The 15212-nt window shown below is 45.9% G+C and overlaps 1 protein-coding gene across 3 annotated transcripts; it reads left to right on the forward strand.

Annotated features, from left to right (window-relative positions):
- The first annotated feature begins 5578 nt into the window (after positions 1-5578).
- LOC121442944 (transcriptional activator protein Pur-alpha) lies at positions 5579-13455 on the forward strand. 3 transcript variants are annotated; one of them, XM_041644589.1, is made up of 2 exons: positions 5579-6040; positions 11523-13455. In XM_041644589.1, the coding sequence occupies exon 2, from the start codon at positions 11661-11663 to the stop codon at positions 12624-12626; it is 966 nt and encodes a 321-aa protein (XP_041500523.1). In that variant the 5' UTR covers positions 5579-6040; positions 11523-11660; the 3' UTR covers positions 12627-13455. The 3 variants fall into 3 exon arrangements, with proteins under 3 accessions (XP_041500523.1, XP_041500524.1, XP_041500525.1); XM_041644590.1 differs by having other exon boundaries at positions 5579-5916; XM_041644591.1 differs by lacking the exon at positions 5579-6040 and adding an exon at positions 10859-10990.
- Positions 13456-15212: the final 1757 nt, after the last annotated feature.

Below are 15212 nucleotides of genomic sequence, written 5' to 3' on the forward strand. Positions count from 1 at the left end.
AACTGTGAGCTGAAGCTGCTCTGACAGAGGGAACCAACTCTACAACCTGGGAACTCAGTTCTTTTATTATGCACAGCACAACAGGAGGGATTAGCTAGTCTCAGTGGGAAGTCTCTGTAATAAAGTCTCAGGTTGCAGTTGGGGGGTAGGACGGGGGAGGGGGGTGGGGAGTTGCTAATTTTTGCGTACTCTGTCAGCAACATCAGCATGAGGACCAAGGGATGGCTTTGCCCCTTCCCATGGGTGTCAGGCCCTTAACATGGCCATGCCTGTCAACAATACATATTCCCCAGGACTTCATTCACTCTCCCACAGAATCCATATAAAAATGCAGAGTGTAAGATACACACTCCTAATCCTATGCTGGGGGTGGGCAGAGACAGGAGGATCCTGGGGCTTGCTGACCAACCCACTGTAGCCTACATAGCTTGGTAGTAGAACACTCGTACAACACAGAACATGTATGTTCAGCCTCCAAAATCTAACAAATAAAAATAAAAACGATTATTACAACACAAAAAGAATTTAGTTTACTTTGTATTTGAATTTGAATTATTGCCTTGTTCCCCCACCCCCAAACCCTGAAACATTTTACTCAACACAGAAATTCTGCTGGGATCCATCTGGTCACAAAGTGTTACTGGATTAGGTTACAAAATGGGTTAGACTCGGAGGTGATCCAGGCAGCATAGTGGCAAAACATTGAGGTTCTAAAAGAAGCAGCAGAGGAATTATGCAGTCATTGTACAATGCCAGCAACACTGAACACACAGATTCACCCTTTGAAAAGGCCTACCTTTCCTGTCCATATCTCAGCTCATCCGTATGTTGATTTTAATATACAAATTTGTTTTTATCTGTTTTCATATTACTTTAAGACTGTACATGATGGCATATACCTTTGATTGCAGCACTGGTGAGACAGAGGCAGGTGGATGGCTCTGAGCTGGAGGCCAGCCTGACCTACATTGTGAGTTCCAGGCCAGCCAGCTCTACATAGCAAGGCCATCTCTCAAACAACAACAACAACAACAACAAACCCCTCCAAAACACAAAATTAAATTGAGTTTAAAGAGAAGGAAAGGAAAAGCTATAAAGTAGTTACACCCTCTTGGGGCCAGTGAGAAGGCTCAAAGGGTAAAGACACCTGCCACCAAGTCTGACTTGTCTTAGATCCCTAGGACCCACCCAGTAGAAGGAGAGAACGAGTTCCCACAAGTTGTCCTCTGACATCTAAATATGTGCCATGGGTGTGCATACACATACAATGTAACTTTAGAAAAACTTTAAAGAGGTTTTACCCCCTTGGGAAAAGTATCTAGGATATCTAACACTTTCAAATTGCTGTACTCGTAGCCTAGAAATTGATATACCATTAATTATAGTAAGAATGAGACATTGTATTATTTTAGTGTGTTACTTTTAGCAAGTGGCATATACTTTTAATCACAGTGCTCAGAAGCAGAGAGAGGTGAGTCTCTATGAGTTCTTGGTCTGTATAGAAAGATCCAGGCTAGCCATGGTTATACAGTGAGACTTTGTCTCAAAAAAAATAATAATAACTTTTGCCTTTAATTTTCTGCTCCTACAGTCTTTGATGACTAAAACTGTCATAACTAGATTCTGCAAAGATTTTTAAGTGCATATGTCTGAGTGTATGGCACCATGTACACAAAGGCCTCTGAGGAGGTCAGATCCCTTGGAACTGGTATTACAAATGGTTGTGAGCCACCATATGTGAGTGCTAGGACCTGAACCCAGATGCTCTGTAAGAGTAGTAAGTGCTCTAAACCACTAAGCTAGCTCTCCAGCCCTGGAAATTTTCTTTTAACTTGGATAAAAAAATAATAAAAATAGCCAAGCATGGGGGTGCACACTTAATCCCAGCATTTGGGAGGCAGTGGTAGGTGAATCTCTGAGTTCAAGGACAGCCTGGTCTGCATATCAAATTTTGGACCAGACAGGGTTACATAGTGAGACACTGTCTAAAAAGGGGGGGGGGGGGTTAAAAAAATAAATGAAAATAGATTGTATGCTTCCAAGAAGAGGGACCCCCATAACAAATTAGCACCATGTTCCACTAAGCTATGATTCCAGGCTGGAAAGAAGTAGGTCAAATATATGAAACCAGAGAACTGACTCAAAAAATCAGAGGTATGGGGCTGGAGAGATGGCTCAGCGGTTAAGAGCATTGTCTGCTCTTCCAAAGGTCCTGAGTTCAATTCCCAGCAACCACATGGTGGCTCACAACCATCTGTAAAGAGGTCTGGTGCCCTCTTCTGGCCTTCAGGCATACACACAGACAGAATATTGTATAATAATAAATAAATATAAAAAAAATCAGAGGTATATAAAATTTGATACACGAGATCAGACTTAATTACTGGTCCCATTGCTCTGAGACTGCACATTAGTTAGTGTGTTTCCTCTAAATAAACCCATTTTGGTGGTGTTATAGGAAGGAGGATGAAGAAAGATCCCCTGATTCTCCACAGACAGGAACTTGTTTATCTACTAGTGAGAACTGGTTCAGTATCATGTTAATATTGAAGAAGTAAACTAAAAGAGTACAACTCAGTAACTCTCACACCAACAAAGAAAAAAACTGAGCAAAAACTGAGTGAAAATTCAAAATTGTTGGCTTGGTCTCTTTCAAGGAACCTGTGAGTTCAGTCTCATGCTTCTAACCCTTGTCTTCAAGTTCCCAAACTAGAATGAAACCAGATAAAAGCCCGAGGAACCACTTCACACCCTAAACACGTGCAAACTTTGCTCAACAGAACATTCTACTGCCAAAATAGTGCTGGCAGAAGTTTGTAACAAAAGCCCCAGGCTGCATGATTTGCTGGCACTGGAGAGCTTTATAATACAGCCGAGCTTGAGAACTACTAACTCACTTGAGACTCCTCCTCCAAGTCTGACTTGAGAAGGATGAAAGCTATCATCAAGGACTTTATCAACACTTTATCCTCTCTCCAGAAATAATTGGATTTCCCACTCTTGGTTGTCATGCCTCTATAGCCCTTGGTGGCTCTGTTTACACAGCAAATCTAATGCAGGCTATTTTGAAAGGCACATAAATTCAATTTTATTGGGTTGGTTTGGTAAAGGATAAGGAGAGAACTACTATACATCAACAAAATTAATTATGACAAACATGTTTAGAGAATTCTTGATCCACAAATTTTCTACACATCACAATTTATTATCTTCAAAAAATGTGGGGGATAGTGGGTTTGGGACCTAGGCTACATGAGACTCTGTTGTAAAAAATAAACAAAAAATGTGGGAGAAGTTAAGATATAGAATTACTTGTAAATTGCTGCCACTTTCCATCTGTTTCAGCCAGTCTTCTTCACTAAGTTTGAGTGATGACGTTTACTTTGTGTGATTGATATAAGAGAGCCAGAAAAGAAGCCAAGAAGAGTTTCTTCACGAGGGTCAGCAACAAAGCACTGTCTGGGGGAATCTTCTTAAGCGTGATAGTGGAGAACTGAAAATAAATTGTACTTAAATTTAAAAATTGCAGTTAGAAGCCAACACTCAAGAGGCAGAGCAAGAGGACCTTTGAGTTCAAAGCCAGCCTTAAAATAGTGAGTTCCAGTTCAGCCAGTTACATAGTGAGACTCTGTATTTAAGAAGAAAAAGTTGCAGTTAGAAAACCAATGTCTACACGGGTTGTGACTTTATACTTGCTAAGTATGAAATATTGTGAAGCATGGTTTGTTTTCTGATTTAAAAAGAAAAGGCACATTCAAAAGCATCACTTGCTTCTCACATTTAAATGTTCCCTAAAGTTCTCGGCTTTTCCTTCAGTGACCCATGCAGCTCATCAGTTTCTGTGGTCTTTTCTAGAAGCACTCTGATTCTTAGCTCCAACTCATATTTTCACCAGCTTCTAATTTCCACAATGGAAACATTTAGAACAAGATACTTGAGGATGTCAGGGCACTGACTATCTATAGTTTTAAAGACATTTGTATAGTAGTGCTGCCACCTAAAGATGAGGTGACTATAAAAGCAATTCAAAGAAAACGACCCATCACTCTTCAGCCCTTCTCATTTTCTGGCCTCTGACCAGAGATTAATGAATATTTTGTTGCATTTTAAAAGTGTAAGTTCAATGGTTTCACGATGTATTACCGAGTATCATGTTCTATAGCACAAATATCAAATTCAAACCTTTTCAGCGGTCCCTCTAATTCTTTTCAGCCCTTCACCACTATCTACAACATATAAAAGGGTCATTGAATGATACTCTGAAGACAACAGTGGAGGGTGGTGGACAGAAAGACTAAAGCTTTCTCCTTCATGGGTGAAACCATCCTTAAAATTCTGGACAACTAACTTTTCCAACTCAAAAATTCTTATCTCTAAACCAGGATGTATCGTGCCTCCTTTCTACTTTCTCACAGGTTTCACCAGATAAAATTCTCTTGAAGATTAGTGAATTTTAAAGTTCTATTGCCTAAAAACAGGGCATTTGCCGTGGATGTTCAAAATAACTTTAAAATCTGGTCAGTTATTTAAGTTATTCTCGTACTTTAAGAAAACAACAAAACGTTCATTACTCCGTAGTTAGAGGCGAGAACGTGTTGGAGACAGGCTGAAGAGTAATGGGTCGTTTCCTTTGAAATGCTTTTTTAGTGGCCTCTTTATTTTCCCAAATAATAGATGGCTTCTCTGGGAGATCTATTTAAATAAAGATGGTGAAAGCCGACTGTTATTTATTCTGCAGACCATCATTAGCTGATCTATGTCAATTCTGTGTGCTGCGTGTTGAGGTCTGAGATGTTACATGCACCAAAAATCTCAAAGTTGGTAAGATGTCATAAGCAATCTTAAAGGACATTATACAGTCCTGGGTTTCACCCCTGCATAGCAATTTATGAAAAATAACTCGCCCCTTTCTCTCTCTCTCTCTCTGCACAAAGACGCATAAATAATATTTATCAGGGTTTTGTCCTTAGTCACATTCCCTCAAAGGGGCCCAGCTTCACCTACACTGCGTGGGAGGCTGGGCAGCAACCCCACACTTCCTGTCAATGGTTGCTGGAGCAAGAGCCTCATCTAGCCTCTCCGCTGTCGCTAATTCCTCCCCTCCTGCCCCTCTTGGCCAGTGTCTGAAGGCCAAGGTGAGACCCTCCAGGGAGATGAAAGGCTAGCCGCCCCTGAGCCAGCCCGGCGGAGGGAGGGGGCGTGTGACGAGGTGGCGGCAGGCAGCAGCCGCAGTGACGCTGAGGCCCTAACGCGGAGCTGGCGCAGGCCCTTCAGGCTTCCACCCGGGCCTGAGCCCCGCCTGGGCCTCGAGAACGCCGGCGCGGGATGAGCCCCCTAGGGGCGCCCCGGGAGCGGGGTGGGGAGGGAGCGACCACCCGGGCCCGGTCCTCAGACGCGCCTCGGGGCCTGGGCTGCAGTATTGACGCGCCTAGAGCGGCGAGGGCGCGCTCCCGCGTGTGAGGCAGGGACGGGGAGCGCGCTCGGCTCCCGCGGCCTCCACGGAGCCGCGAGCGCGAGCCACGGAGGGGGTGGGCAGCGCGGGGCGCGCGCTGACGTCGCCGGGAGTCACGCAAGGAGCGCCGGGTTACGCGCCGACGTCTGGCTGCCACGACTCGCCGTGGCGGCGGCGGCGGCGAGCGGATCCCGCTGGGGAAGGAGAAGGAGAGAGGGAGAGAGAGAGAGCCGGAGGGGCTGTGAGTGAGCGGGAGGAGCCGGGTGTCAGCCCGGCCTGCCCGCGGGAGCGAGACCCAGAGCGAGCGAGCGAGCGAGGCCCGAGCCCGCCGCGCGGCCGCCGCCTCCGCCTCCTCCCCTCCCCTCCCCTCGCGGCCCGCCCCCGCCCGCAGCCCGCCCTCGTCGCGGCTCAGCCCGGAGAGCCCGAGCGAGGCGCCGTTCGGCTCGCGCCGCCGTCCAGAACAGGTGTGCGCGCGCGCCTCCCCCTCCCTCCTCCTCGCGCCCGCCTCGCGCGCGCCGGCTTCCCTCCCTCCAGCCCGCGCCCTCCCTCACCTGCGGCAGGACAGCGCCCGCCAGCCCGCCCGCCCTGGTAAGCCCCTCGCGACCTTGCTTGCTGTCACTGCCACAGTCGAGGTGCCGCCCACCCTGTCCCCTGCCACAGTCCTCTCGCAGCCCAGAAATCATTAGAGTGCCATTGCAGACCCAGGCGGTGCAGCAACGCCCCCTCCCCCCCCCCCATCCCGGGCCTGGCGGAGACGAATGAACCCCCTCCCACTTCCAAGAAGGAACATCATAACATTTCCCCCTTTTAAGAACAATTCTCCCCCCGCAGGCACTGGAGACCATAAATGATGCGGGGTTTTTTGTTTTTTCCCCTCTTCCATCTCTGAGCTCCATTTCCACAGACCACAGTGGCCCCGAGGCCTGGGACAGTGCGCTAGACGTGGCTGACACTCCCAGTACTGCATCCCTTGGAGGTGGGAAGAGGAAGGAGGGATCTATAAATTAGATTCCACTACCAATCCTTCTTCTGCTCCGCCCCCCACCCCCATTACATACGCCCAAGGTGCGTTGTTGGCTTTTTTGTTTTTTTACATTTTTTTTTAAAGGGCAAAGCAAATCGGTGCTGACATCGCCAGGCCCAAGGATGGGTGGCCCAAGCAATAGCCCGAGCGCTAGGTCTGCCTGCCTGCTCATTAGCTTTTGTCGGGGTGGGGAGTGGCGGTGGGGGCAAAAGGAAGGGATGTGAAGCTGGAGGGTCTCCTCTGAGACCGACAGCAGGACCAGAGGTGACTTGCGATGTTGTAGGAACCCTGCAAATGTATCTACCGTAAGCCTGAACTTTGGTAGAGAGAAGCCCCTAGAGACCTGCAAGGTGTAACAGAGCTGTCGGCAGTCGTCCCCCTCCCCCGAAAAATGCCACCTTTTCCGTTGTCTCTGAGGGAACTATTTGAGGCTCGGTTTTCTTCTGGGCCCCTTACGTTACTGTCCAGCTAAGGACTTTAAGGCATATTTTAGCGGTGATGTCTATGCTACCGTCCCATGTCCTTGGAAGGGAGATTTACAATAGGCTGGATTTGGTTTGGCATCTTTTGGTAGACTGCCAGAGGGGAAAGGAAAATTTTTATTTACTTTAAGACCCCCCTTTTCCCCCCGCCCAAAAGACTTAAAGGGAATTGCGGCTTTGAAAATTGGAGTGTTGGCTAAAGTATGGAAAAAGTTGCTGATTTCAGTTCCTTGAGTATAGTACTAGTAAAATCATTTAAGTATCAGATGAAGAGAGAGCTTTTGACATTTGAATCGGTTTTGTTTGGACCTTTGGGGTCCTTAAATGTTGGGTTCTGTGCATTTTTTTATGGAATTTAGAATGTGTGCTAAATTTAACTCCTCTGCAGATGTTTAAGATGAAAACCTTTTGGAGATGCAAAGTTTATTTATCACTAAATATTCCTTTTCTGAATTTGAATATTTAGTTCATATTTTTAGTTCTAAATACTCATTCAGTGTCAAAGAAAGCTAATTTTCGAGAGTGGGTAGGCTGTTGAAAGCTTCTTTAAAAGGACTCGGGCAATACTAGTGCTGTGAGATGGTTATGGTGCTAGCGTCCGTCCGCTTACTTGTGTCCCTTCCTCCCTTGGTGGAAGCCCTAAAGAAATGGAATTCTTCTGCTTTGAACATTTGCAGCCTAACATTCTGGTTGTTTTTTTTAATGATTTAAGTATTGAAGATAATTGTCTGGTTTAACCCAAGTAGCACTTGAATAAAGTTCAAATGTTCTCTTTTGGGGGAAGGAGGGATTTGGGCTTTGTAAAGTATTAATGTATTGTTTCTGTTGGGAGCACTACAATCAAGAGTTTACTACACAGAGGTAAATAGCTTCTCCTCAAGTTTATTTTATTACTATGTGTTGTTTTTTCCTGTAAAAATAAAAGGTGAATTACATTATTTTAGAATCCCTGTAGTTGAGGCAGAGGAAAATTGAGGATTTTTTTCCTTCTTGGTTTATCTCAATCTGTGCCCTAATGCAAAAAAAAAAAATGTGGGTAAGTTTGTTAAATATGTAGTGACTAAAATTTTTTTTTAGTCTTGATTCTCTTTAAAGTGTGTATATAGTGTTGATAAAGAGACTCAAAGGACCTACAAATCTTTATCAGGTAAATGTAAGCAATTTTTGAGTGAAAGGGAAATAATTCTTTTTGATGATTTTTCATTAATATAAATATTTTGCTACACATATTTCGTTTCTTTTTAGTTTTTCCTACACTGGAATGAAATTGTAAGGTTAGTCTTAACAGTTATGTATATTGAAGTAATAGATTCAAAGAGCTAAACACTAGAAAAGGTTTTTCATTTATCAAATTAGTATATTTAGGTAGTTAACAAATGGCTAACAACCTCTTTAAATCTACAGTTTTCTTAAAGATCTTCAAAGCCAGGAAGCAAATATAATTTTTAAATTTCTACTTAAAGTTCTAAACATTTTAAGACTGTCCTGTATGTTAATATTCATTTCTTCCTGGCTGCCTTTTAAGACGAATGTCATACCTGTAGCTTAAGGAAAGCCGCCTTTTACCTTTTAGACAGAGAAAAAGTCCACATTTACAAGCTTATCCTGAAGTTGACGCTCTTGATGAAGTAGTAAAAATATGCTACCTAGCTAACATTGTTGAATTGTTTGTGGGGGAAGCTTCAGTCTTGTTTACTTTTTAGAGATATAAAGAAGAGCTGCTGGCTTGTACAGGTAGAAATTACATATACGATGACTGTATAAAGCATATAATTACTCAGAAGTCTCAGTCATTTGCTGGTTTTCACTCGAAATTCCCACTCTAAGTGTGCAAATGATATTTAATTTGTATTCTACTTAGAAACCCCATCAGTTGCCTTCCTCTGAGGAAAATGTCAATTCCTGGTGATAGCTCCTCTTCCCAGAAAAGCAGGGCTCTCCAAAATTCAAACTGCTTCAGAACCCCTGGAAATAAATGTTTGGATTAACTGCGAAGTTGATTCGGGAAGGCGATTTGGAACCCCAAGTCTGGGAGAATGTAGGAACTGGCAGTGGGTGGCCTCATCAAAATCTCATTGGCCTTGCTATCTTGAGCTCTCGTTAGGCGTATGGTTTTGTTCTTTGTAAAGTAAACTCTTTTAAAAACGGCAGGTACCTCTCTAGAACCGGACTTCACTGGACCTTTCCTTCAGTCACACGTGGAAGCGTGAGACCGCTTTGTTCTATGCAGATCCCGCGTCACTCAGCATTTAGGTTACTGGAGTTGCCGGGGTCTATCCAGGGTCCTGACTGTTTCAAGGAACAAGTAGAGAGCCAGTAGGCACCTCTGTGTCTTCAGGAATTTGTTTTTGTGGTAGGAAATCCTCTAAAAGTTCCTGTTTCCCTTAACCCAACAGACTTGGGGATGGAGGAGAGAGTGCAGAAAACTCAGCACTGAAAAGGCCCTATGTGTAAGTGATTGCTTCTAAATTAAGGAGAAATTCTTTGTGAGGCCCTTAGCAAAGGTTTCTGTTTCAGAGTGAACTTCCTCTTCAGGGAGCGCTTTCAGATGTCACTGTATGCAGGTGCATGTTTCTCAGGCTGGTTCACGGGATTCCCTAATTTGCTCTTTGGTGACCAGGGTTATTTGCCCTCTTTCTTCTTTATTAATGGGAAGTGAATGTGCCTAACACTAACTAAAATGGGGCTCTTGCTGGGGAAGACATATACACCCAGTGGACAGGTTTGCCCCCAATATAAAAGGCCATATTAAGGGGCTTTTCGGGCTCAAGACCTGAAAGGCATCTGTCCATAGACTGATCTTACTTTAATTCTTTCCCCGTTAGGCAACCTTAAAGTTACCGGTTTCTGCAGCTAAGTGGGGAAGGCGGCTCCTTATTGTGGAAGAAAAGGAGTTCAGTAGAAGTGGAACCCACAGATGAATAGGCATATTACTAGGGTAGAGGCATCAATCTGTGTCGAAAAAGCCAGAGATAAGGCTGCATGGTCTGTATCCTCTCCAGTAATGTAGAGTTTGGAGTCCATGGCAAGGGTCTTCAGGAAATAGGCCTTCTCTGTGCCACAGGGCTGCACACTGCAGTAAAGTACGAGCACGCACTATCCTTCTGGATGTTGGAAAAGAAGCCCTAGATTATGAGTTATAGTTTAAAAAGAAAATTTTTATTTCTGAGCTCCATTTTTATTCTTGGGCCCCTTTCTATGGGCACAGGAGATTCCTTTTAGTAGCTAAGACTGATTGGTTAATTAATGGTCAGTAATCTGCATAAAATCCAAGATCTTTTAATATTTTACCGGGGGTGGGGGCTCTTTTGGATACTGGGAGTTTCTGGGTGGAAGAGTAAAGGGGTAAGCAAACCTGCTTTAATGAATCCCGTAAGGAACTGCGTTTCCCAGGAAATTCCTGACATTTTTAGTTCATGAATTTCCGAAAGCCTGATTGGGTTTTCTCCTCCGTTCTGGGTCCGTCCAAAAGAAGAGTGGGCCGGGGTCTGAATACTCAGCAGGGTCTGGTTCATCTGCAGAGCTGGCCGACAACCCAGGCTGGGCTGAGCCCTGAGCATGGTGCCCCCCTTCCCAAATCTCAGAAGGAGGAGGGGGGAGGCAACCAAGCAATCCTGGTCCCAAAGGGGTCTAGTTGCAGGTTTTGGGGTGAGTGTGGGTTTCTTTTCTATTATTGTTTTGGAGTAAGGGCATAGCCTACGGGAATCGGCACTGCGGGCACCTCGGCCCTGGTGCGGCTACTGTCCTTAGCCCAGCTCCCCCCGCTGGTGAGTGCGCCCGCCCGACTGTGCGGGGCTGCGGTTGGGAGGAGGGGGGAGCGGGATCATCTGAGGCCAGAGCCGCTGCCGTGCGCGGGGAGGGGGAGCGGCGGGAGCGAGGGGAGGGAGAGGGGAGGGACGGGCTAGGTGTCTGCTGCTCCGCGCCACTGCTGCCGGCGCCTGGTCCTCGTCCCCAGCAGCCCCCTCTGCAGCTAAGGGTTTACCACCGCAGCACCTCTTTTTCCTCGCCTGCCTCTTCGGCCACGGCTCTGCGGTAGGAGACAGCCCTGCCGGGTGGCGGGCAACCTTGTCTGGGTTTGGGTCTGGGTCAGGCCCACAGGGGAAAGGGAGGCCGTGACTCGGTATACCCTCTGCATCCTACTCTGCTGTGCTACGCAGGCCCCTCCCCCAATCTTCTCTTTGGGGGTCACTGGAAAGCAGAGTCAGGACTGATGTCTGTACTTAATACGGCATACCCCCCCCCCAGTTCCCCGGCTCCCCAAGTCGAGGCTGCCTAGGGTCTGGTCAACAGGGGTAGCTACGGCGGCGGTGGCGGCAGAGGCTGCGGTGGCAGCAGAACTGCGACGCGGTGCTCGCTCCCGCTCCCCCCCCTCCGGAGAGGGGTGTAGGGCGAGGGCCGGCGGGTGGGCGCCGCCTGGCGGGCAGGCGGGCAGGGTTGCTGGCCTGGGGAAGGGGCGCAGTCACGTGCCGGCGGGCGGGTGGGCGCGTACAGTAGGGCGTCCTGCTACTGTACTGGGGAGTCAGTGCCCTGTTACCGGGTCTCGTCTGTCTCGTCTCTCCCGCAGATCTCGCGAGAGTGGCTGACTGGCTGTGGGGGTTGCGGCGGCAGCAGGCGGAGCCGGGGAGGGAAAGCAGCGGCGGCTGAGGCGACTGAGGCGGCGGGCGGAGCGGCAGGCGGCGGCGCGGCGGCGGAGCGCAGCATCATGGCGGACCGAGACAGTGGCAGCGAGCAGGGTGGTGCGGCGCTGGGCTCGGGCGGCTCCCTAGGGCACCCGGGCTCGGGCTCAGGCTCCGGCGGGGGCGGTGGTGGCGGCGGGGGCGGCGGCGGCAGTGGCGGCGGCGGCGGGGCCCCGGGGGGGCTGCAGCACGAGACGCAGGAGCTGGCCTCCAAGCGGGTGGACATCCAGAACAAGCGTTTCTACCTGGACGTGAAGCAGAACGCTAAGGGCCGTTTCCTCAAGATCGCTGAGGTGGGCGCTGGCGGCAACAAGAGCCGCCTCACCCTCTCCATGTCTGTGGCAGTGGAGTTCCGCGACTACCTGGGCGACTTCATCGAGCACTACGCGCAGCTGGGCCCCAGCCAGCCGCCCGACCTGGCCCAGGCACAGGACGAGCCACGCCGGGCGCTCAAGAGCGAGTTCCTGGTGCGCGAAAACCGCAAGTACTACATGGATCTCAAGGAGAACCAGCGCGGCCGCTTCCTGCGCATCCGCCAGACAGTCAACCGGGGGCCCGGCCTGGGCTCCACGCAGGGCCAGACCATTGCGCTGCCCGCACAGGGGCTCATCGAGTTCCGTGACGCTCTGGCCAAGCTCATCGACGACTATGGAGTGGAGGAGGAGCCGGCCGAGCTGCCCGAGGGCACCTCCTTGACTGTGGACAACAAGCGCTTCTTCTTCGATGTGGGCTCCAACAAGTACGGCGTGTTTATGCGTGTCAGTGAGGTGAAGCCCACCTACCGCAACTCCATCACCGTGCCCTACAAGGTGTGGGCCAAGTTCGGACACACCTTCTGCAAGTACTCGGAGGAGATGAAGAAGATTCAAGAGAAGCAGAGGGAGAAGCGGGCCGCTTGTGAGCAGCTCCACCAGCAGCAGCAACAGCAGCAGGAGGAGACCACCGCTGCCACCCTGCTACTGCAGGGTGAGGAAGAAGGGGAAGAAGATTGATCAAACTGAATGAAACACACACACACACACACGCATACACGTACGTGTACACACACACACACACAGCCACACACAGAGAGAAAATATACTGTAAAGAGAGAAAATAAAAAGTTAAAAAGTTTAAAAAAAAAACTTAAACTCCAAGGGAGCACCACCCACAGAACCTCCACCAACTGACAGTTTCTCTTCTTGACTTGCCACCCATCGCTGGATGTTGTCCACTTTATCCACCATGTAAAACAGTAAGCAGCTGCTAAAAACAAAAAAATATACAAAAAGTAATAACATTATATGAACTGTGTTTCCTACTTGATTAAAAAATATAAAGAACTGAGTGTTTATTTCCCTAATTAACCAAGAACTTTTGTACACGTTTAAGCTATTATTATTAAAAGTGTTTGCAAAATGGTCAAGATTATAATATTGCTGAATTATATAAAAAGTCCTTTTCATGTTGAGCTAACATTTGACTTTAGCACAAAAAAGAGATATTTTAGAACACGTAAAATAATATTTTTAGTTTTTCTCATTTTGTTACCAAATTTCAAACCTTACATGGAGGTTATTATAGTATATTTGACATCCTATATACCTGTGATTAGAGATGTGTATATATATGAGGGCTAGGCATGCTGTGTGTCTGAGCTTTGTCTAAATGTTATGCAGAAGTTTGTAGAGTTCAAGGTACGTAGGTTTAATTCATGCAAGGTAAACAATAAGTGCTCTCTTTTATACAATATGCATTGCATCTGGACCTTAAACATATAAAAATGGTCAGTGAAACTTCTGTGAACATGAAGAAATTATTAAAAAAGGCATTTAAATGAAATTTGCTAAGTTGTGATTTTTATGGTTGGAACCAAAGTTATTCAAATAGTAAAAGAAAAAGAGAAAGAAAAAGGAAATTTCCCATAATATTTTTCTGCATCTGTTTGCTTTGACTGAGTAGGTGTTTTGTTATTATTGTGTATATGAGATGTACTTGTATTGTTCATAATATATATTTTTTATTATGTGTAGAAAGATTTTAAAAACCTAACTAACGTGCAGCAATTTCCAGTGAACCTGTACTTGGATATCAGGTAGTGAGTCTATTTGTGGTCACTAGCACTGTCTCCTAAACTTGTAAGAGGTCTGAAGCTATCCTTTGATTTTTTTGCCAGTGCTATTAACTTATGTAGACCTGTTTAAAAGCAAAGCAACACCATTATAGTTATCCTACTGAGCCATGGATTCTGAGTTTCCTTTAAAAGTGAAAGCCAAGTTGGTGTATGTAAAGGATTTCCATGTAGCTGTGGTGCTAGTTATTACTGGCTACATTATATGTAAGTGTTTTGTGTTCCCCAAGTGTACAAGCCTTCTGTCAAAAGTATGTTCTATTATCACTCATATTCAAAGTTTAGGGTATGAAAATGCAAGCTTAGGAGAGCACTTTACCAAGCTGGTGTCCTCCACTGAAATTGTTTGTAACGATAGTCTTTTACAGGTTTTCATTTGAAGATGTTTGTGTGCTTTTAATTGACAACTAACTTCTTGCTGCTGTATAGTAAAATATTAATATATTTTTTATCATTAAACTGCTGCATGACTATCATCTTTGAGTGAAGAGAAAAATGTTATAAAAAGATGCCTTAAATACAGTACATTTTGGTTTGGAATTCTGTAGAAAGTATTTTGGTAAAAAAAGAAAAAAGAAAAAAAGAGGATCTTGGATCTTGTCTTGACAGAGAGAGTTCTGGACATGCAATTGTTTCTTGGCAAATCCAGCCATCTAGATCTACCTGCTGTATGTAGAAGAAACCACCGGTAGGACTGGGAACGGTCAGTACCTTTCCCATTGGAAAGCATCCGCCTAGGAAGGCAGAACAGTTGTCTTTTTTGAAGGATTTTTTTTTCCTGCTGGCTCTTTAGGTTTTGATTTGATATTTTTAAGCTTTCTGGTTGTACGTGTTGAATAACAAGCTATTTTCATTGTACTGTGCATTTTCCACTGTTTGCTTTTCATATTCATACAATGTTAACTATGAGGTGACCGTACAATAGTTAGGGGTTTCTTTACTTACAAAATCACTGGAAATTATTAAATTGCTTTCCCCTCCCCCAAGGTGCATTTTTTTATTATTTTCATATAGTAAAGTTGAGCTTTTACAGTGCATAATGTGACATTTGGAATGCTTATCAACTGCATGTAAACATTAATAACCTGCACTTTTGTCTTAAGGTTTGTTGAGCTGTTTTGTTCACTGTACTTTAACTGTGATATGGAAAAGATTGCATTCTCTGTGCTGTTTCTAATTAGGAAAGAGAATTGCTTTGATTTTGTCTCTTGTTTACTATAGCTTCTTAAAGTTAAGCCTTGTGCTACGAGTTGTTGGAGTATTCCTAGATCAGTGTTTCGTAGTAGCCAGCAGTCAGTAGTGCAAGTCAACAAAAACACAGCAAACTTAGGCAAAGTGTCCTTTCTTTGAGATGCAAGTTCTTTCATTAGGTTTTCTTTAGGGTCAACTGCCTAAAGTGAAACCTTTCTTACCTATAGACTTCAGATTCTGCTTGGAATCCTACTGGATCAAGAAGCACATGTACTGT

Source organism: Microtus oregoni, unplaced genomic scaffold, assembly GCF_018167655.1.
Source record: "Microtus oregoni isolate MIOR12 unplaced genomic scaffold, Mior012 000098F_ref0000018, whole genome shotgun sequence".
NCBI classification, from domain to species: Eukaryota; Metazoa; Chordata; class Mammalia; order Rodentia; family Cricetidae; genus Microtus; species Microtus oregoni.

Excerpts from the sequence above, each read along its gene's own strand:
- LOC121442944 (XM_041644589.1), top strand. The coding sequence starts at position 11,661 with ATGGCGGACCGAGACAGTGGCAGCGAGCAGGGTGGTGCGGCGCTGGGC.